The sequence below is a fragment of the Amia ocellicauda genome, chromosome 4 (assembly GCF_036373705.1).
Source record: "Amia ocellicauda isolate fAmiCal2 chromosome 4, fAmiCal2.hap1, whole genome shotgun sequence".
Classification (NCBI taxonomy): domain Eukaryota; kingdom Metazoa; phylum Chordata; class Actinopteri; order Amiiformes; family Amiidae; genus Amia; species Amia ocellicauda.
Window position 1 is genome coordinate 34,493,730 of NC_089853.1, and position 24,377 is coordinate 34,518,106.

At 39.3% G+C, this 24,377-nt stretch overlaps 1 protein-coding gene across 1 annotated transcript in view; it reads left to right on the forward strand.

Annotated features, from left to right (window-relative positions):
- The window catches only part of igf1ra (insulin-like growth factor 1a receptor), a 143,889-nt gene that overhangs the window by 17,390 nt on the left and 102,122 nt on the right, over window positions 1-24,377 (forward strand). Inside the window, exon 2 of the mRNA XM_066701948.1 lies at window positions 9,363-9,926. Within this exon, the coding sequence (XP_066558045.1) occupies window positions 9,363-9,926 (564 nt within the window). The remainder of the gene's footprint in view (window positions 1-9,362; window positions 9,927-24,377) is intronic.

Below are 24,377 nucleotides of genomic sequence, written 5' to 3' on the forward strand. Positions count from 1 at the left end.
TAAGACTTCAGGAAATCTGAGTTTGTTCCTGCAATACTGGGCTGAACCTTGTAACTGTGGCTTGTAACAGTCCTCAAGTTCACTGCTGAAGTGCTGTTTTCCTGTGCTGGGCTTTCCTGTAAAGGGTCGGGGTTAAGGTTATCAATTGTAAATGAGACGCGGGATCCCATTACTGGTGATAGAGATAGTGCTGTTTACTTAGCCAGTGTGAAAAGCGGAAGAGAGAAATGCTCTTTGTCTCTTGTTGGCGAGCAATAGGGGAAATGCCTGTAGACGTGTTATACACACTCTAGTTCTTGCTAGCCACTTCCTACAATCCAAGGGCTTCTGTTCACCTTTTGATGTGTAAGGATCCATCTCTACCACTCCTTCTGCGCTGTACCCCTGGGGTCCACTCCCCCAGTGTTAAAAAAGCCTTGTTGAAGAGCTAAAGCATGAGCTAAAGAGTTGGAAGCAGAGCAGTGCAGTTACAAGTAACTTACTCTTAACTCACTCCTTTTTTTATAATTTTACAGAAATGTAAAGAATGAGTGTTTTTCTAAATGTATACTTCTCGCCAACAAAAAAATAGAATGGTAAGAAGTAAGATCATAGTAACGTAGTGCTGTTGTTGGCTCTCTCTTTCTCTCTCTCTCCTGCACAGGCAATCTTTTCTCTTGTGGTTTATGGCTTAACATGTTACTGTAAGGATTCCTGATTGCACAGACATATAATTAAGATGGGAAGTTAGCTTGATGTTGCACCTACCAAATAATCATTCCTGCAGAAAGATCTGTCGTAGTGCATCTAATGTTCAGCATTTCTCTCGGAATGTAAACCGTCATGGTATCGTGTTTGATTTTAGCATTGCTCACTAACAAAAACCAATCGCTGTGGATCTTTGTTTTATTTAAAATGAAAAGAAATTGAGGCAGGTTAGGGGGAACCTGTAGAGTTATTCACATGGAGAGTTGGCTGTTTGTGTACTGTATGGTCAAGTAGGATGTACATTGGCCTTTTGCTGGATTAAAGCTTAAAGCAGGTCCCTACTTAATCCTCTTCTATAGAAATGATTGGAATTCTTGGTACTTAACATGGCTAATGACAAGGGAAGCAGAACAATACAGGAAGTAGTTTGATCTTTGTTAAAGATAACACTCCCCTTTTTTCTTTCACTCACACAAAAATCCCCAATACTGGGACAATCACTTTTGTTACTGTTTTTTATTTTGCAGTCTTTCTTTTGTGTTCTCTAAATCATTCTTTACCACATTTTTATCCATTTATTTTGTGCATTCTAAAACAAACAAAAACAACAATTTGAAATTAATCAAAACAAAGTTATTGCTTAATTTGAAAATGTTCGAAAAGAAGGGAGGAGAAAAACAGTGCAGTTAAAAATTCTGACTGGTTTGTTTTGGTTGATTTAAAGGAGAAATAGAGTGGTTCCTTATATGGTCTTATACATCTTTGTGTTGCTATAGTGTATAAAATGTATTGCACTTTTTTTGATTGTATCATATACACAGCTTTAAACATTTGAAAATGTAAAACTCACCTTATAATGGCAGATGTCAAAAGCCAATGTGTGCTCTTTCAGGGTTTCAGGATGTCATGCAATAACTTCACTTAGTGGAAACGCAGCGGCAGAAATACAGAAGAACTGGATTTGTCTTCCCCATGGCAACTTTAGTCATTATGTTCAGTGGTGCTTCAGTATTAACGTCTTAACCAATAGGCCTAATTATTATAATAATGTGGTTTTTCATTTTCCTTCTAAGTGTATTTTGTAACACAATAAAAGCCTACTAAGGTCAGAAACTAATCCATTTAGCTTTATAATGATTTATTGTATAGTAATATTTTTACATAATCCCTAATTGACATGATTGTCATGGCTCAGATTTTTCTTATTATTCATACACTTTCCCCAAGACATCATTTGAATCCGATTCATCCCTGACCATTTTACATACTGAAATGTTTTTTCTTCTATTTTTTACGCTCTCCTCTTTTACTGTTCTGTCAAAAGTAGAGAAAATGTGTGCTGGCTTGTGCAGAAAAATTGGGCGCTTCGTCAAGTCACATACACTTCCTGGAACACTGAGTCTGTAATCTGTTAGGATTATTAAATGCGTTTTGGTAACACTATATCTATCACATCTAGTGCTAGATATTAGATTTAAGAGCTTATCAAATGACTCAAATAAGAAGCAACAGAAACTTTAAATTGATGCTTTTGAGGTTTTCCTAGAGTATTTTAGCTTTCCCTTGGCTGTTTGTGCATGGAGTCGGGCAAAGGCGTTTCAGTGCATTGCTACCAGTCATATGCTAAGAATTAAAACAACAATGCTGACGAGATATCCATAGATTCATATTCTTAAAAAAAAAAAAAAAAAAGTTTCCAGGAATAAATGCTGCTTTGGGAAGCTGCATATGTCATTAGGAACAAGACTATATTTGGGTGAATTACATGCAACTGTAACTTCATTTACCATGTCTCCATAACATGGACAGAAATTATATAATTTGTTGAATAAATCCATGGAACGTTTCTACACATGATGTTGAGCCAAAAGGAGAGAGTTTCTGTATATCTTTCATCAGCTGGTGATGGAAAAGTATCTTTTGTAAACTTGTAGCGCCTTAGAAAAATGAAAAAACACATGCATGTATGTAGATTCAGAGAATCGCACACACTTAAAGTTAACCAAGTTTTTTCACTTGTTGTGTCCTCAAGTGAATGCTCAGTTTTTGTAGTAGATCTTGTGGCTACTATGCACGTTCTGCATGCAATTCATGACTGTGCCATTTATCCATAATGGCATTTGTGTGCACATTATAGGTACGGGCTACCCAGTAAATGTGATTGATTTTTGATTTTTTTTTTTTCTCCATGGTTTTATTTGCTTACATGCTGATCTGGACATTTAAATAAATACGTTAAATTATTTAAAGCATTTGACAAATACATAAGCGCACTATTTTGTACTATGTTCCAAAAATCAAAATATTGCCAAAATGCTTTAACAGGCGTGTTTCCTGTAAATTATTCCATTTACCAATGCTTTTCAGTTACATGGGCAGGTACTGGGATGTGCCTATTGAAAATATATTTATCAGCCCCCATTTCAGTCCCTCCAGTTCCATCTGAGAACTGTCTGCTGTTTCATGACTCTGTAAAATAAGGAAATTGTTGTGTTGATCATATCATGTTATATTTTACAGACTGGGAGAAAAAAATAAATATAAAAATATCAGTCATATCCCTATTGCTTCTACGTGGACTACTATTTTTAACTTTTTAAAGTACTTCCACAAAACAGTAGCAGTTGTATTTTGCTGAACAGGCCGGACTGTCTTAGCGGGCATCACCCCCAAGAATTGCTGGCTTTCTTTTCGGTCTTATATCATCTATCAGTGCAAGCTGTTTTCCACCATTCTGTGGAGATATTTGGTCTGGTGCCTGAAAAAAAAATTGTCAAAATTCTTGCCAAATTCATGTTCTGGAAAACATGAAGTGTCTTGGGAGGGGTGGCTCCTGCAAAAAGTATGGAGGCTGGCAGCAATAGATTGCAACCTGATTAGGTACCAATCATCTGCTGGCTTTAGACTGCCTAATGAATAACAGTCTTCTATTTAATTTAAATGTTAAACAGTTGACACTATGTGCTGAGCATGAACTTAGCTACAGTTTTCATGGCTCTGTTTTACTTCAGTATAGGTACTCTTTGTTTCAATGACCTTACCCTAATGCCGTGTGCCGCATCAGCATTAGAATGAGCTCCTTGAGGTGCCAATCTGGGTCTCTTATAAATGTTACTGCGTACTATGAAATGGGTAGTGTTTTTGACACGGTATTGCCTTCCTGCTTCGATGTTTTTGCGGTTTCTGTCTGAAAACAGTTTTTTTTTTTCTGGTTATGATATGTAAATTGTGTATAACATAGTATAACACAGTTCTGAAGTGCATGTTTTCAGTTTGTGTGTACAAAATTGGGTATTGCTTTTCTGTGAATTGTGCAAAAACAATAAGAGGAGACAAGTGCGTCATTTATGGGGGTATCCTGTAAAAATAATGTACACAAAAATTAATAAATGACACGCATATAGACATGGAATGTGGTCATACAAAACTTTTTTTTGTGTATGTTGTGTCTCTTCAGTCTGGAGTGTTGGAAAGGGATTTTTTATTTAAATAATTACTTTGTGAAGATTGTATTGGAACAACAAGTTACATTTTAACTTACACGTTCGATTCCAAAAATCACACGCTTAACATACGTTTCTGTGCATTAGCTTATTCATGCACACCAGCGCAGGCAAGTGGGATGATTCAAGTGACACAAATGTTGGAATGCACTACAATCACAGTGATCACTACAGATTGCAGATTTGTTCCCCCTCTTTGAATGTGGGATTGTCTACTGCACAAACAATCGCCACTGCACGATAATCTCCTCTGTTGTAGGAAAGGAAAAAATAATAAGTCAGTCTTCACTGTAGAAACTATAATTACTGTCAAGGAATTTGATCAAGAAACGTGAACACTTGATTGACTTGATAATAATGACTTGAGTTGCCACAGGCAAGACAAATCAGGTGCTTTTGTAATTTATTGCTGTTTTTCTGATATTCAGGAAGTTATGACATGACGCTTTCTGAAACAGCATATATGCTGACCTTTTGACATCTGCCATTATTTGTGAGTTTTAAATATTAGTGTTTCAAGTTGCTTAAATTATAGAATTCAACTGGAAAAGTGGTATACCTACATCTTACTTATACAATATAGCATGCACAAATCCCATAATTTTAGGAACTGCACCAATTCCTGTTTAAGAGCAGCGTTATTTTAGGGTTTGATATAGGAGGACTAGAACATGTGGGGAATACCATATAACTGGGATAGCAGGTAAAGTTGTAAGGGGTTAACACAGAAACCTGAAAATGAAGGAAATTTGCTGGGGTTTCTTCCTGTTGCCCAAGGGCACACAATCCAAAAACTGAAATCTGATGTAATGGCAGTGAAACCTAGGGAATGTACTTCGAGGCACATCAGTGGAGGAGGAATCCCATTCATGAAAGTCCAGGCAACTTAAGAAAAATGCAAAAGTCTGTGAAAAGAGAGAAGCATGAAACTGTCAAACGGATTGGTCACAGAATGAGACTTCAACTCGGACAGCTTGACAGTTTCGAGGCCTAGCTGGCTTTGCACAGATTTCCTACTGGAAATAAACAAACCCGAAATGAAACTTTTTTTTCCAAATTCCTGGCTTAGCCTAGCTTTGCCTAGGGCCTCAAATTCAGTTCCTGGAGGGTCATAGTATTGTCTGGATTTTGTTTCAACTGCATTACTACATTACATTTCCCCCTCCTCAAGTAAGCATATGTAAGACTTTTCAGCAGTTGATAGCTTAATGTATGCTGTTGACAGTACCCAAATAACTTTTTGGAACCTGGAGAGATGAATTGGACCCATCCAGTTCATCGTGTTATATTTGGCTTAGCTGATTGCTAACCTGGAACAAAATCCAGACAAATGTCAGCTGTTGACATTTAGATTTCTGTGCATTGTATGATTTTGATGTCCATTTAGGCCACTCCTTGACCAAACCACACCTAACAAATAAGAAACCTGAAATGCACAGCTGGAATATTTGTTTTGGAGTTAAGTGTCTTAAAAGCTTTGTCTTTTTTGCATTTGCTCTGGCTTTTAAACTTTGGTTGATGTATGCATGTAAATAAATCTTAATCCTTTGACCTGTTCTGTTACAAATCCTTCAAAGTTTTACCTTCAAGTGCTGTAGCTTTTCTCATTTACTTTCATTTTTCCATTACTCCGGCTGAGACCAGTATCAAAACGATTTGTTCATTCGGAGATTGGTGGCCCCTATCGCAAGTCGACCCGTTTTTATTTGTGTGTTGATCCAGGCGTTTCATTGAAGTGAATTTTCACTGGAATACAGGTAACTAGAGTTGGATGGGCAGCTTATCCTATAGGGGAATAGCACGCAACTGTTACCTTGTGTTTCCTCTGATCCTCTCTGTATACTGCTGGTTCTGTGCCATATCTACTCACCAGTAAAGATAACCTCTTGCTGCGAGTCTGCTGGAGCTATTCCAGTAATGCGTTTTAGTCAGGAGGGGTGGGTGTATTATCGAAAAGGAAGCCCTATGGTTAGTAGGCGAGGCAGTAGTCATGGATTTAATTTTAAAGCAGAGGATGGGTCAGCCTCTGTACTGGTGGGTGGTGTGTGTGTGTGTGTGTCATGCCTTGCCTTTTTTCCACACTGAAAGGACATCTCTCAATCTTGGTTAGAATCCTTTAAAAAATAGGGGGGAGGGCAAGTGTTCATCTAAATCGAGGAATCAGAAAAAGGATTCGATTAGACTGTCAGGGATGGATTTGAAATTTGTATTGTCTTCACATGCATACAAACTCCTGTTTAATAGCAGTTTAATCCATTGATTTGATTTTTTCATAAGCAGCTGATGTACAAACTCTCATCAAGGAGTTGAAAAACAAATGTGTGTTTCAAAATATTTAAATTGTTCATCTGGTCAAATTCTCCTTTTCATTTATTTAATGGGTGCTTTCTATGGGAATTGAGTTTTTCCTGTGACCAACAAACAAATTACTCTTTGTCTTTAAAAGGAGCCCCACCCCCAGCCCTACACATCCCTTTTCTGGCTTTACGAAGAAGGAGGAGGGGGGGGAATTCTCAATGAAACAAAGGAGTCTAGCAGCTCGAAGCTTCACAAGCTTAGCTCCAGGGCATTTGCAAGGAAACGGCAAAAGCAAATACTATGGTTTAGAGATGTGATCGTTTGCTTTCCAAATTTGGGATGCTGCTTGAAAGTGACTGGAGCAAGTGATCCATTCATGTTTTTTAATGTTTTTTTCTATGTTCTGTTTTCACTCTGTTGGCCTGTCATGTTTGTGACAACATTAGTAGCCTGAAAACTAAGAGGAATGTATCTGTCAAAGTAAAACTTCCTCTCACTTTGTGAAAGCCTTGTTTCTTAGTCCAAATTCGGCACTCCCTAAAGAGAAGAATTTTATGGGTTATCAAAATATCAATTTTAAAGCAGTCGCAAAAAATATACACACAAAGTCCTGTCATTCTTTTATTTTTGAATCATAATGTTCGGTTCCTCTTCTCGTGTTCTTGGCATTGGATATTTTGACAATGTGCTCTGTACAGTTTATTTTTTAATCATTGTTTAAGGATTTCTTATCAGTGACGTCTGTTAGTCACACTGATTACTCTGTTCTGATTTCAGTTGTTTGATAGTGGAACCGTGTGGAACGCTTCCTGTGGAAATAAAGTTATTCAGTACCACTGTTCTTCATTCACACAGCGTGCCACTGTGTAGCTTTAGCACTGGCTGAGGAAAAGCTAGGTGTCTCTGTCAGGGAAGGCACGGAATTGGGAGAAAGACGTCGGCAATCTCTTTTGCACACGGAAGGTTTTGGTAAAGCTGTCTCTTGTGTGCAGCCCTCAGTTTGACCTGGGCCTTAAGATGGAAGCTGTACGAACTTAAAAGGTTTAGAGAGAAACACTCAAGAGCCGTAACAGCACGCCATTTCTTCTCTTTGGGGTTTGGCTTCTGAAATGCATTTTTAACCTTTCGAGATGCCTATGCTACCTGAGCTCTCTGAAGCTGCTTATGGTCACTTTTGTTTTGCGTATGTCATTTGTTTATTTAGTCATTCATTTTTTCTGTTATTTTGTATTTTATTCCTTGACGGTCCTTTGCAGCTGCCACTTTCCTGCTCATAGGGACAACTGCTGGTTTGGAACTGAATGTAAATGTTCTCTTCAGCAAAAGTCTTCTCGTAAAAAGGTCATGAACTGTTTTTTTTGTTTTTTTTATCCTTTCTGGCTCCATTATTGAATTGGAACCTTCGCTGTTTATTCTGTTGGCCAACATGAAGTCTGCATTCTTTAAGATGTGTGATCTAAAAGGGGGGGAAATTGTTCTTTTTTAATTTTTTTGCTGTGTCGTGCATCAATCTGTCGAGTTAGCTGTCAGGGTCGTCCATGCGTTAAATGGCTTAATCTTGAATCGGCATTGTTTATTTTGTCAAGGATTTTATAAGAGCACTGAATACAGGTGTGAATTTACCCTCCAGAGATTAGATAAGAAAACTGAATAAGAATTGTGTACAATTTAAGAGTCCAAAGTGTTTTTTTGTGTGTTCTTTTTAAACTAAAGTAATTTACAAAAGGTGTTGACTTTAAGTTGGGTGGACATATTGACAAGATTTTAATGGTTTCAAAAAAGCTTTCCCCCTTTTGCACAGTGCAGACATCAGCTGAGCAGTTTAAGTCACAGAATAGGCAAGGTTTGGAGGAAGAAATTTGTTTTAAGTTAGAGGTGTTCCTTCATGATTTTTGTTTTGTTTTACCAATTTTAATTGGTGTAACCAGTGCCTAATTAGGATTATGTTTTGGCCAACAAAATAGATTATCAATGAATAGGTAAAGACGGTAGCATGCAAGCATTTGAAATCTCTTCTGATAGCACAAAGCGTACTGTATCAATATTGTAAACCAGCTCCTCTTAGCCATTGTGTGTTATTAGTATCAAATAAGATGTATGAATAGATCTTGTAATTAATAAAATACGGCCTGAAAGTGAAGATAGCTTGTTACAGCCCTGTGTTTTCGTTTTCAGTTTGTGGAGTGATTGGGCAAGCTTTATTTTCTCTCTCTCTACAAAGGGTCATTCAGGGTAAATGAGACCCATACTTTCAGCAGAACTTGGAATCCAGACTTTATAAAAATATTAGCAGGAAGCGTTTTTCAAAATATTTGCACTTTTGTTTGTGAATTTGAGTTTTGAGCTTGCTATTTTCAGTTTAGCGATCATATTCACCTCAGACGACTCCAAACACGTCGGTGGTTTGGGTCTCTTGTTTCACTTACTGGATTAAGAAATAAATACAGAATTTACTGACGGGAACCACTTTTGAAGTTACTTGGAATGCCTCTCGGACAACAACAACAACAACAAAAATAACTAAAAAAGGAACTAGTACAAAATTGAACCACAGAAACACATTAATACAGATGTTTTTTTTTTCTTTTTTGTTTCAAGACCTTGAATTTATTTGCTAATGCAACAATGCTGTTTAAATGCTATTCAATATGAATTTACGTTTTGTACTTGTGTGCTAACATCATATGAAATAAACCAAAAAGAAAACTTAAATAGTCACCCACTAACAGTTGTAAATTTGCCGCTTCTCATGTTTTGGTGCATATTTAACTTAATTACTTACAAGTTAGATTATTCAATAGAAGCCTCTCATTTTCCTCTGAATGTTAATGTAAAGAGTCAACTAACGCACGTTCCCTTTTCTCTCCCCTCTAGTCTGTGGCCCCAGTATCGACATTCGAAATGAAATCAGTGAACTGAAACGGCTGGAGAACTGCACTGTAGTGGAGGGCTACCTGCAGATCCTGCTGATAGGCGAGAAGTTCAGCAACCAAAACCAGGACATCTTCCGCACCCTTCGCTTCCCCAAGCTCACCATCATCACCGACTACCTGCTGCTGTTTCGCGTCACTGGCCTGGAGAGCCTGAGGGACCTCTTCCCCAACCTCACGGTCATCCGGGGCCGCAACCTCTTCTACAACTATGCCCTGGTGATCTTTGAGATGACCAGCCTGAAGGACATCGGCCTCTTCAACCTGCGCAACATCACCCGTGGCGCCATCCGCATAGAGAAGAACCCCGACCTCTGCTACCTGGACTCGGTGGACTGGTCCCTCATCATGGATGCCGAGTACAACAACTTCATCGCCGGCAACAAGCAGTCCAAGGAGTGCGGCGATGTCTGCCCTGGCATCATGGAGGACGACCCTCAGTGCATCAAGACCAACTTCAATGACAATTACAACTACCGCTGCTGGACCTCCAACCACTGCCAGAAAGGTAAGAACTGTGAAGTTTTAATGAAGTCTTAAATCAAGAGGTGAGAGCAGCACTGGTTTTAAGTCATTGTGGAGAGGACTACCAGCCGTCCAGTAGTAGGGTTGCAGAATCCTATTTTACAGCTTTTAGTTGTCTATGGATCTCTTTTGCAGTTAACCTTTTGTCTTTAATTATTTGATCTTTTTTTGTATGGGATTGGTTTGAGACTCTGTTGTCTGTACATTATAGCTCTCTGGGACAAAAGATAATTTGATATTTAAAAATGATTGATAGTGTTCACCCTGTAGCCAGATTTTCTCAGGTATGCATTCTTAAAACATAAATATTTATTTTTCAGTTGATTCACTGTTAAAGATGAGTTCATTTTCTTTCTGTCCCTAATGTTAGAAAAGAGATTTGTGCTCCTGTAATTCTGGCATTTGGTCTGTGTTTGTTTTTCCCGCTTTTAATGTAAGCTAAGTGAAAACTACCTTTTTGTTTTTGATCTAGCTGGGTGGGTTTTTGCTCCAGCAAACATTTGAGTTTTTTTTTTTTTTTACTCCCTCCTCCATGTCTCGTTAGTGAACTAAATACCATTAATCTGTGTGGCGTTTCAGTTTATTCCATCAAGGCTTGAGCTTTTATTCCCATATTTGCTTATCCTTCTAGGAAAAAATGCATTTTCATTTCTGGGAGTTCTTAAAATATATTTGGTATTTAAGCACACAGCAAGGTGTTGGTATTTTATTAGTGTTATTTCAGCTCCAAGCTCTTGCTTGGTTTGTGTTTCAGCACTTGAAATGAGAAAATAGGGCTGACTTCTTCACAGGTCTGTAAACTGTTTTCTTTGTCAAATGGTGTTATGTACTCTAGTGGTTAAGGCTATAATGCACATAGGGTACTGCCTTTTCCTATTTGCATGTTTTAGAAAGGAAATTGCTTTTGCATTTAGACAAATCATGCTCCTTATCTGTAAGGTTGGCATAAATAAACCTTTGTCTTTATAAACTGGCATTTCAAAATCAAATCCAAACAATAGAAACGCACACACAACTTCATACTTCTTTAGTTTGTATCCTTTAATCTTTAAAAACACCTGTGTCCTGTTTATTTTTAATTTTTTAATTTTTGTATTATATATATTTTTAACAGATCTGCTATATAAACCAACCATTTTCCCCTTATTAGAAAATGGGACCAAAGAAGAAAGTCTGATGGCTTTACGAACAGTTCATGCATTCACAGCAACCACTGAATCCATACTTGTTTTGGTCTCGAGGGAACAGATGTCACATATGCAAAAATAAAACTGACACACAGTAGAAATGGAAAGAAGGCACAGTGTAGCAGTATTTGTAAGCCGGAAAAAAAATTGCTGCCCTCTTGAAGAATCTGAAATGGCTTTTCTCAGTAACGATTTCAAAATCTTTTACAAAGCAACACCACCAGGGCTTCTTTGACTTTATTTGATTAACAGAAACCATGTTTCCTGTTTATTTTAGTCAGGCTAACTTGTACCTCGGCTAATTGTGTAACAGGCTTTCACGGTATTCCTTTAGGATGAGTGCTGGCAGGTGGTAAATTTAATTAAAAATGTGTGTGTGTGTATGTATGTGCATGTGTGTGTGTGTGTGTGTGTATATATATATATATATAACTATTTTGTATTAATAAGTGCTGTACTGGTAAGCAGAATCGAAACGCGACAGTCTGAGAATAAACCTCAATGTGGTAAATCTACCTGAATCTGTACCATTTTACAGCGCATGTGTTGTGTGATTACTATTACATGCTCTGTGTGTGTGTATGTATGTATGTATGTATATATATATATATATATATATATATATATATATATGTGTGTATATATATGTGTGTATATATATATATATATATATATATGTGTGTATATATATGTGTGTATATATATATATGTGTATATATGTATGTATATATACACTCACCTAAAGGATTATTAGGAACACCATACTAATACTGTGTTTGACCCCCTTTCGCCTTCAGAACTGCCTTAATTCTACGTGGCATTGATTCAACAAGGTGCTGAAAGCATTCTTTAGAAATGTTGGCCCATATTGATAGGATAGCATCTTGCAGTTGATGGAGATTTGTGGGATGCACATCCAGGCCACGAAGCTCCCGTTCCACCACATCCCAAAGATGCTCTATTGGGTTGAGATCTGGTGACTGTGGGGGCCAGTTTAGTACAGTGAACTCATTGTCATGTTCAAGAAACCAATTTGAAATGATTCGACCTTTGTGACATGGTGCATTATCCTGCTGGAAGTAGCCATCAGAGGATGGGTACATGGTGGTCATAAAGGGATGGACATGGTCAGAAACAATGCTCAGGTAGGCCGTGGCATTTAAACGATGCCCAATTGGCACTAAGGGGCCTAAAGTGTGCCAAGAAAACATCCCCCACACCATTACACCACCACCACCAGCCTGCACAGTGGTAACAAGGCATGATGGATCCATGTTCTCATTCTGTTTACGCCAAATTCTGACTCTACCATCTGAATGTCTCAACAGAAAACGAGACTCATCAGACCAGGCAACATTTTTCCAGTCTTCAACTGTCCAATTTTGGTGAGCTTGTGCAAATTGTAGCCTCTTTTTCCTATTTGTAGTGGAGATGAGTGGTACCCGGTGGGGTCTTCTGCTGTTGTAGCCCATCCGCCTCAAGGTTGTACGTGTTGTGGCTTCACAAATGCTTTGCTGCATACCTCGGTTGTAACGAGTGGTTATTTCAGTCAAAGTTGCTCTTCTATCAGCTTGAATCAGTCGGCCCATTCTCCTCTGACCTCTAGCATCAACAAGGCATTTTCGCCCACAGGACTGCCGCATACTGGATGTTTTTCCCTTTTCACACCATTCTTTGTAAACCCTAGAAATGGTTGTGCGTGAAAATCCCAGTAACCGAACAGATTGTGAAATACTCAGACCGGCCCGTCTGGCACCCACAACCATGCCACGCTCAAAATTGCTTAAATCACCTTTCTTTCCCATTCAGACATTCAGTTTGGAGTTCAGGAGATTGTCTTGACCAGGACCACACCCCTAAATGCATTGAAGCAACTGCCATGTGATTGGTTGGTTAGATAATTGCATTAATGAGAAATTGAACAGGTGTTCCTAATAATCCTTTAGGTGAGTGTATGTATATATACGTATGTATGTATATGTATATATCCCATAACAACATAACACATGTAATAGTAATCACACAACACTTGCGCTGTAATGTGTTGCATTCTGCTTATATTTACCATGACAGCCTGCAAGTGGTATTTGTTAGTTTTGCATATTTAATAATAATGAAATACTTGTAGTTTGAATGTCTTTGTTCTTATTTTGTAGCTTGAGTGGATTAAAACAAGAAATATCGAGATATATATTGTGTATCGCTCAAACTTCTAAAGATATTGAGATATTATTTTAAAGTAATATCGCCCAGCCCTATCCCAGGCCAATTGCAACTTTCTTTAATTTCCAATACTGTTCTGGTAACCGAACAAGGTCAGTTCTCATGCACAGGGTACATATCTGTTTTGACTTCAGCACTGTGTAGTCGGGAACAGGGAGCCTAGGCACAGTGAAAACAGAGACGGAGAGAGAGAGAGAGAGACCGACCGACCGACCGAGAGAAAGCCTTGGTTTTTTTTCACTGTGGGATAGAGGAGCAGTTGGCGTCTGCATGCCCCTCAGACTTGGCCTCAGGTCCGGCGATAGCAAGGGCTCCTCAGACTTGGCGGAGCAAAACCTGCCTCTGCTCGCCGGCTCACTTTTCCGTCCCAAGGATAAGAGAATGGTGGGAAAATGTTCTCCGTGGGAACCGTCTGAACTCCCCCATTACAGACCTGTGTACAAGTCTTCTGGTCAACTGGCAGTTTTTACAACCCCCCCTCTTTCCCACCATCCTGAAAACAAAGGAGAAAGCCAGTAGCTTCCTTAGTTACAGTTTGTGCTTCTTGAGATGGGAACGGTGTTTATTGTTATAATTATTTTGTCTTCTACTTTGCCGTTTAATGAAAGGAGGATGGAAAAGTTTGTTTTCAGACCTCTTTTGTTTTGATTTTCCTGGGCTTTTTTGCCATTGCTAAGCCCGCCCCCTCTGCCATAGTGACCTCAGGCCTACATCTTTCCAAACCAAAAAATGAAGTTATTAACCTTTTGAAGTTCCCTTCTTGTCACTTTTGACTAATTACCTGGACGACACCCAATACAGCTCCGGCCTCCGTCTCCCTCATCAGCTACCCTTTCCGTCTCTCGCTGTACACCTGTTGGAAATGTCTAAAATATTTTAAATATTCACATGGCATGATAAAGTGAAACATTTGGTAGGACTTCAAGAGATACAAGTGAACGCATTTGAAGAAGAATAAACTAAAATCAATCTGACCTTTAACCATTGCTCTCTTGTATACTTTAAGACAATTCTGTATATGGCCATTAGATGAAGCCTTCTGAAATGTTTTACCTGGGAATGTATTTGTACTGTGTTGTAATTGCTGTAGGGTTCCTAAATTGCTGCAAAGCTACCCCAGTGGGGAGACAGAAGTCAGTCTATTTTGTATTTATTTTCCATAGAGCCTCTGTGTCTGACCAGATCTGCTATGTTTGAACCCATCACTTAAAAACTGATTATACCGAATGCTGTTCCCACCAGTGTTTCTGGTTTGTTTGTACACACTCCTCACAAACATCTAAACAAAGGTCAGTTACGCCAGCCTCCTCTGAGAAGGGCAGCTCTCCCTGTTTCCAGGTCGGGAGAGAGAGAACTAACTAACGTGAAAGCATATCATCAGGACGGGGGTTTTCCTCAGGCACCATAATCAATTCAGTCTCTTCCTGAGTGTGGCCTGCATGCAGAATTTTCAAAGGTAGAGACTGGATCACATGCATGCAGATTTGTGCTGCTTTCATGCCTGAAAAGTACGGTTTTGAGATCAAATCGTGGGTTATGATATGCATATGAAAAATATACATGGTTAACCTCCAACATTTTCTTTTAAACTAGCAATTTAATGGCATGTGACTGTGAATAAAATCTTTAATGTGTGTGGAATATGTGTAAAATTAATAGTAAATCTATTCTTCCTATGTCACTAGTTTTTGTTTTTTCAAAATCTGCAGATGAGACAAAGTTGATGGGAAGTTACATATTGGTTACACTATAGTTCATCTCCAGTCGCAGAACTTTCCTGTTCTATTCCAAAGCACACGATTTTCCCTGTGGACCTGTCACTGACTTTACCTGTACCAAGTCCAGACTGAAATTAGAAATTATTTAAAATAGATCAATATAGTACATTTCCCCCTTGGGAAGAGAAATTTGAACCATCTTAAAATAAATCGACGAAGGCCCATGTACGATATTGTGTGGCTTCCTGGTGTTTATAACAGTATGATGGTTTTGCTAAGCAAATAACATTTAAAAAAGTAAATGGAGAAGGTCCGACCTGAATGTCTCCTTTAGATTTGTTTAGATTGAAAAGCTGATGGCTAATGGGACAGCTAACCAGGGCTGTGTTTCTGGGTCTTCAAGTGTTGCAGACAGTAAGGGGGGGGTGCAGAATGTTAGATTTTGTAGTGGGCAGCAGAAGGAGGGAGGGGGCTTTAGTGAGAAAAGGATTCAAGTCATGGCATTACAGCACGGTGGGCTTGCATTTGACATGGGCTAAGACTAAGGGATGGTTTTAGCGTCAGACTTTCAGGCTCTCTTTGAAGGGCAAATACTCTACCAGTCCCTTTTTCCCCCCTGTATAATTGCCTTGTTTTTCTTGAACACAGATGTTTTTTCAAGGGCGCTCAGTGGTTTCCAGTCAATCTGGACCAGCGCGTTCCTCTGCCTCTCTAATTACTTGGCCAGGAATTTTCTATCCGCCAGGCCTGTTTTTGGGATTCACAGTTTGATTTGGGTGGCAATTAGATCATGATGCAGTTATTATTATTATTGTTATTGTTATTACTATTACTACCACTACTATTTTCCAATATATATATATATATATGTATCTTTTCCAGGAAAACTAGAAAGACATTCCTGTGTTTGTTTGGAGCTGCAGGATAGGACTTGTGCAAGTGATATGGAAACCCACGCATGCACGCACACACACACACACACAGATGCACACACAAAATAATTTATGATGACTTCTTCACTTGTCTCTTTGTGCAAATATATTCAAAATAAGGTAGATATCCTGCAATATCTAGAATGTGATGTTGATTTATATGTCAGGAGCTTGTATAACCAGAAATACATCTGAATGTAGTACAGTGCGAGTGCCATAGTATATTTGTTTGTCTGATGCACACACCGCTGTGAAACATCCTCTACTCCTGATGGAATCCTGTCTGTAAACGGGCCCATGCAGGTTTCGCAGAATTGCATTTGTTGCCCCAAAACAGTCGAGTTGCCCAGCATTTACTCCCCGATCAGAGCATCCCACTTAGATGTGTGCAGTTGAAATGAGCTGTGTACTAGTGGAGGCAGAATGAGTCAGTGAGTAAGTTGAAATGTTTGGTAAAAGGGAGTTGTGGGATGAGCAAGGCACAAGTGACGGATGTATCAGAGTTTAAATCAGTCTTTGGAAAACAAGAAAAAGCTTATTCTCTGATTGCAGCCTTTAATATCGAGAACCACCGGTGTGACTCAGTAGAAATGTGCAAGACATTCCTCCGGTGATCAATGTTTTCCTTTCTTAGTCAGCCTGGAACCTAAAAAAGAAAAATGATATAATTTTTGCTGAAGATTCTTCAATTAACTGTCTTGTGTGTATATGTATATGACTACATATATTATCAGCACAGTATATACCTTTCAACTTTTGAATTAGAGCAAATTTGTGTGTGTGTGAGAGAGAGAGTTTTATGTTTTTTGGAGTGGGTTCCTTCTAAGGTGCCACCTAGATTTCTTGTCTGTGCTTTGCTAGGGTCCTACCATGGGTATTATAATTGATGGGAAACCAAACAAGTTCTTCACCTTCAACACATTTTCAGTTGTAGATCCCATCTATGTACAGCTCAGACAGCAGGGAAAGTACTTGCTCCAAAACTGTACAGAAAAGGGTTTTTAGAGATTTTTTTTTATTGTAATGTATATTTTATTTTTGTGCATTTTAAAGTTTGACAGGATTTCCATAGCTGCTGCCAAGTTCTTGCTGCAAGTCGCCATACATACCTTAAATATCAAGTGGGAGTTTTAAAATTCCTTAATGTATGAAACTCGAGTTCCTTTACCACTGCAGTCTGGTCCTTCAAAAGTGGTGAAGCACGTCTCCCCTTTCACTCAGTTCTGAACATCCTCAAGGCTGCTTTTAAACTGAGAGGAAATCTGCCTTGTTAAAGCATGGCTTATTATTTTCCTGCTGAACTGCACTACTTTTCTCTCAACTGCAAACCTTTATAGCAAGTCACCTGTAATTTTAAGTATATTGATTTCCTTGGCCAAGAAACATTATCTTGGCTCGTTAACAAACAGTATAGTCCAGATAGATTTTTAAATACAAATCCGACGACTCACCTTGCTGAAATGTCTGCACTCTTTGGTTGTTGTAAGTGCCTGTATTGACAGTGGCTATTCTTTGCTGGTAGTAGTCAGAGTCAGATCGTGCTCTTTAGTGGCAGGCAGTGATGCTCTCTAATCTGACCATGGCATTGTGAGAGTGCTAACTGAGGCCTTGGCTCTGTGTGTGTGTGGGAGGGGGGGATTGGAGACCCAGGCAAAATGTCACAGAAATGTCAAGTGTACAAGCAGAACAGGGCCAGTGCTAATATCCCAGAGAGAGGGAACAGACCATTCCCCTTCCCCTCCTTCATTTCTGTTCTTTTGATTTCCTCCAGTCACGGCTTCGTTTAATCTATAGATTAAGATTACAGTTATGAAAAAAGAGGTTATTGCTAAGAGCTGGGTTTGAAGGTGTCTGAACCCACCTGCATGTTGGAAACCTGGAAAAATATATTTGTGAGTGTTTGGTATCTGCGTGTATAGGAGTAAACAAAATAATAAGTGTTTCTGAACCAAAGCCAACAGGGGCCAGCGCTGGAGAGCAGAAGGCCAGGCAGAGAGGGCAGCTCAGGGCACGACAGCCCAGTCTGAGGGGGAAGGAGACAGGATTTCAACTCTTGCACTGTCCTTGAATTTTCTGCCATCCAGTCAGCAGATTTTGATGTTGCGCCAAGGGTAAAAGACAAAACGCAAAATAAAAAACATCCGATGGTCTCAGCCAAGTGCTCTGATACGCTGAGGTATATTTGAGAACGTAAAGAACGAAATACAATCTTCTGCTTCAGAAAATATTGGGGGGGGGTAATGCATTGGCTTGTTTGTAGCACTTTCACACACAGTCAGTGCTGCTCCAGTGCGATTACACTTGCTTATGGCCAATGAACTGTACGAGTCAGTTTGCAGTGTCAGAAACTAGGTCATAGTGACCTATGAGTGCATGAATTCTATCTTCTGATTGACTTCCCTAGCAAAAACAACTCACTCAGTGCCTGCGAACTGACTCACTTTGTAGGAGTTCTTACATACGCTTTTTCTTTTCCACATTTTTTTGATTTATCAAAGCACATACAATCATTCCATTTTGAAATATGCATGTTTATAAATAGGATTGGTGTTTATGAAGCTCAATAACCTACAGCATCCTGTACATGGGTCTTATAAGTCAAAACTGTTTATAAAAGCTTCAGTTTTGTACAAATGTTGGGAGACTGCAGTTCATACCAGGAACTTATTAAAAGTTTGCAGAAGCCTATGTTATATTGTGAACATATTTATTTACTCCTTCTTACTTTTGAGACATCCAGAAATGTGGATATTGTAATAAGCGAACATCTTTCTTCCATTCCCCACCAAGTCATCATTTTGGATTCCTTTTTTTGGGGAGACTTTTGATAAAGGGATGTCTGGGTGTTAGGTACAGAAGAATGTGTGACAGTGAAAGGTAGTTTACTGTATCAGTGTGTGTACGTGTTTGGTGAAGCTTGCTCAAAAAGTGGTATTGAAAAGCAAGTGGGATGTTTGGCTGTGGGGGGGTTTAGCTGTGGGAAGCGGTGCTATGTGTGTGTGTGTATGTGTGTGTGGGGGGGGGCGCCTGTTCCTTTAAGTGGGCATATAATTAGGCAGGAATTCCAGCTGGCTTAGTCATCGCAGCATGGAAAGGATAAAGGGAAAACCGCAGCACTCGGCCATTAGAGTCCATGGACTGTGCTCTATCATTCCCAAAGAATGTGTGTGAAAATAAGGAGAGAGAGACTGAAAAGTGCTGGTGAAGATGGTGGCTAGGGGGAGGGGGGAGGATGTTGGTTGGGGGGGAGGTATAGACTATAGTGGCTGTTTGTTTAACCAACATGTTTCCATTCCTTTGCCTGGGCACGCCAGACTGACTAACTGATGTACTTAAAATGGAACAGGTGAGGGATAGGACATGAAAAGGAGCAGAAGAATACACTCTCTTGTTTCCGGGGGGGGGGGGTGAGGCAGGCAGCTGGGTGGAGGTGAGTCACTGGTCTCTGTCCGTATGTGCACGGTGGGAGGTTTAGGGGAGCGTCCTGCCTGGAAGCTTTAAACATTGATCGGCGCTGGTGGTGTCATGGATGTAGAAAGGAAAACTTGTTGATTTTTACAAGACCTTGGCTTTTCCCCAACCAAGGTTCTTATTAATGTATCATGGAAAACCAAACTTTCTAGCTTGGTAGGTAGTGGCAGGATACAGTATGGGAAGCTTGATCAATTTACACCTTTCTCTGGGTCTGGTCTAGACTGTCCTCTACCTCCAGTGATGGCAAAACATTTAAAAATCTTACCCAACGGTAACGAAAAAGGTGTCTCTATCTGTAAGAACATGCCTTCCATTGACTTAACCCCTCAGTCTTATCACTCCTCCACAGCGACTGGACATAATTAGGCAGCTCTAAGCAGGGTGTTTATAGTTAGTCGATTTAAATGGGGAATTTGAATTTGCAGAATGTGACGGTGCAGAAGACACAGACTGTGTGCACAGCAATTACTATTAGCCATTAATAACAATTAGGACTCCTGCCATGTCTCTGGTAATACTGAAGCATGTTCCTTGAAAGACCTGACAGCGAGAGAGTTGCTCTCTACTCTCTAGCAGAGTATCCTTGCGATATGACTTTCTGTAGAGCACCGAGCCTCGTTCTCAGGCTGCTTATTTTTTTACTCCCCCCCTGCTTTTCTTAATTGTGTGTTGGGGAAACCTGAGCGCTCTGCTAAAGGCTGAGTTTTGTTATTCAAATACCTTCAAAGCCGACAGGATCTGAGAATCAGGGAGGCGGCTGATTTATTCTGTGCTTTGTGTAAAATTCGACTTCCGTATTCGCCAGCTTGTGAAGGAGCTGCTATAACTAAAAAGGACTAAAAATAGTATAGGATCATGTGGGGTGTGCTACTATCTCGGGAGGGGTTTCATGTATGAATCCCACTGCAGAGCGGCCTAATCTGTTTCGGGTTTGCGAATTATACTTCTGTAAAGACGTGGCCATCGTATTGGCTTTCACATGTTGGCTGATGCAAATGTACACAAAACACCCAACACTGGGGTGTTGGCTTACATACAGGACCCTGCAGCTCCTGTAACCCAGAGTGGCTCACACTGCTTTGCACTGGCAGTATTTCTGTCTTGTAGATATTGAAGAGAAACAGAATCTTGTCCCCAGACTTGCTTTTCAGTTTCTGTTCTGCTCCTGTGTAATACCGGCTTGATGTTTGAGGTCTGGTTTATGTATAACTTTTATTTTTTCGGTGCTGGTTGGCAATTATTTTTTTTTGCTAATGGAAAGATGGCAGCAAAGAGCATTGCAGGTTGTCCTTCCCATTTTTTCAAAAAGGACACAAAAGGGAAATAAAGGGTCTGAATTTTAAAATATTAACTTTTTGTTGGTTTGGTGTGTATCTGTAGGGCATGATTTTTAAAACTATGCATTCTGTACAGTAGACACATACAATCTTCCACAAATGTTGTGCCACTAATAGGATTGGCACATCCTTCCTGTCTATAGGAAGTGGGGAGGAGGCGGGTGGTAATGAATTTAATGAATGTATGTTTGTTCTGAAGGACAAAGTTCTTTTTGTTTGATTTTATTTATTTTTTGTTATTTTTTTTGTACCATATTTGTTGTAGATAATTATGGGCTAAATGAAGCACATTAATAGACCACCTTTAGTGGGGTAAGTCCATAAGATGCTGTTTACTGCCCTGTTTCTTGTTCGGGGAGATTTGCTTTGTACTTGCTGAATTCATCACAGCAAATACGAATCTGAAATCCTTTATATCTTATTGTGGGAGTAACTGTCATTTGCGTGTTGTGTCAATATACTTTTAATTGGAAGTGATTCACATTGTCAAATTTTAAGGGCTATGTGGCATTGAACAAAATTAAATTCTAATTTTAAATTCTCAATTTATGAAATGTCCACAATTAAAGACTGATCATTTAAAAAAAAGTAAATTTTTGGGACAAATGCCAGTAAGAAAACTCACAGTAGTATTCTCAGAAACCATGTATTTTCTCTTCATGTAAATGCATCTCTGAAAATGTTCTGATAGTGTGCAGCACATGTACAAACTTTGACCTTATTTTTTTACTTAACCTACTATTGCCTATGTGTAAGTGCCCTACATTTCGATTTAAAATAAATAAATAAATACATAAATCTGCTTATATGGTGTCATGTAAAAACACAAAGTGGCCTTTTCAGAATTTCCTGATTCGGTTTTCCCAAATAGCATTCCTTCTTGGAAAACCTGATCTCATGTAAGCATTCTGACTGACTGGTTGATTGGCTGGGGGTTGTCGGAAAATGAGATGTACTAGCCGAATGAGAGAGAGCTGGCCCTCTATACACAGTGCCAGCCCTGTGTCGCCTATGATAAAAGAGAGCTCCAAGTTGATTATTTCATCTCTCTTTTAGTGCCCCGTTTAGAGCATAATAGTAGGACAATGAGCCCTGGAAGCCCGCAGCTGGAGTACAACGAGATTTATCAGTCAGTCTGCGAGCCTTGTGGCTTGATTTCCTCAATTTCGAGTGCTTGATCTTTTAACTTTAGAATTAGCTCTCTATTGACAGGGCCACATGCAAGAATGTTTGAAACAAATTAACTCCTATCGGCTCCACTTTTTGCACCAAATTACCCCTCAGTCCATTCTCTCTCCCATTTCCTCGCATGCCTTTTTGCTTAGTATGCTCTAGATCAGTTGGGGTTTGAAGGAAGTGCATTAATAGACTTCGTTTAGAGGGGTAAACTCCATAAGATGCTGTTTATTTCCCTGTTTTTTTAATTGGGGTGCCTTGCTTTGTGTTGGCCAAATTAATACCATTTGTTTTCCTAACTCATTGATTCCGGTTTGAAAGAATATCTATAATTCTCAAATTCGTACTGGCTCGTGTCTGGAATTGATCCCCGTTACCATGTGGGGAAAAAAAGCCCTTACACTAAGCAATCCTGCACCAGATCCCCAATTTAGAACTTTGAAAGTCTCCCTTTATGAACTTCAGTCTCCAATAAAACCATTCAAACATTGAAATAGATTTAACTATATGTCTAACAGGACTGTGTACTGGATTACCAGAGCATCCCTCCAAAGAAAATAATCCAAATAAATATTCTCCTTTGGTTTCAAATTGGTTTTTTGCTTCATTGCTTTTGAAGGACTTTGAGATCCACTGGCAAAAGGGAATGTATGAATGAATGGGCTTTTTGGGTTTAGTTCACGTGCAAATTTGTATTAATGTATTTCTTATCCAATGCAACTTAAAATTGTTACAATATATCACATTGTTTTTTTACATACAATTACTAATTTATACAGCTGGATTTTTACTGAAGCAATTTAGGAAAGGTGCCTTGCTCATGGATACAACAGCAGTGTCCTCCACCTGGAATTCAACCCACGACACTGCAGTATAAGAACTGAGGTCTGGTTGTACAAGTTGCTACAAACTTGCACATGGGTATTGAAGTACTGAAGTCTGTTTCGGCACGTCTGAGCTTGTTGGAAGGTATTCTGCTTTATTGGTGAAGCTAAAAGCAGTGTTTTTCTAAATGGATTGTTAATTGTAATGAATTCCAGCTTGCTTTATTTTATTTTTTATTGAAATATATTAGCTGTTAATGACTTGAAAATGTCGGTGCCTTTCATCAAAGTGTTTTCCCCTCCCCTCCCCTCCTTATTGTAATTATTAATGCCTTTCCGAGTTGGGATCCCAATCTATTGAAGGAAAGACAGATGTTGAGAGGATTGCTGCGCTGTTGAACGTGACAGGCACCAGGACACAGTTGTTGGACTATTGACCGCTAGGAAAAGAGAAACAAAAACAGAGGAACATGGAGTACTTTAACTCAGCCCTAGATGTAGTTAGTTGCCTCCTACATATACCTCAGTGAAGTACTTTATTTTTCCACTGTGCTTCAGTGTTGCACACCAGTGTTTTATTGTGCTGCTCACTGTAGCATTTTGTTATTCTATCAGCTTTTAGCCTTGACTTCCCTTTCTGGAATTCATTATCACAATTATGATTGTTTTTGGGGGATTTATTTGCATACATTTGATACAAACCTGTTATGTCTGTTTTCATTGTAGGCCAGCATAAACACAGATTGTCTGACTGGGGTTATAATTGAAAGTATTCAAACAGTTATGCGGTGAATAATTTAGTTTGCATGAATTGTTCCTTAAACCACTTCTTTATCAGTGATATTTTAGAGTTTGACGCGCACAGAGACATGCTAGAAGACTGTAAAGATTCCAGCTGATTGAACGGTGTTAAGACAGGGTGTGTATAGACTGCTTCTCCATTGATTTCTATTGCATCCATTGCATCAGCTGGTGCAGTTTGTGAAATGTGGGGAATAGCAATCAATATGTTTTGTTTATGTGAAATGCATGCAGTTTGATTGCCCAGTGTGATTTCGTCTAGCCAGGTACTGAAGGGTGTACTGTTTTGCTTCACTACATTGCTCTACATTTTTCTTTGTACTGGAAACTTAAACGAGTGCAAAATATTCCATGTGATGTTTCAGGCAGCAGTGATTCATCCATAACTCTCCACGCTCATTCATAAAATGCTCCAGAACACCATTTCCCTTAGTGTGCTCCGCTGCGGCAGATCCTTTTCAAGTTGCAGCTAAATTACACAAGATGACGATGATCAGTTACTACCAGTGATGATGTACTAACTTGCACTGGTCCTCGTGCCAAACGCTTTTCAGCTCCTTGTTGTTCCCCGTCGTGCGCAGCCCAATGAGCAGTGCCAGTCGGGTAATGCATAGTGCCCACAACTAAACTTTTGGACAGTGTAAAACTGAAGAGAAATAAAAAAAGTCTGACCACTTATGTCTGGCAGTACCCATGTTGTGTGTTTTGAATTATGCTACAGTTTAATTTGATTTTTAAACCCTGACGGATTACAGTAACATT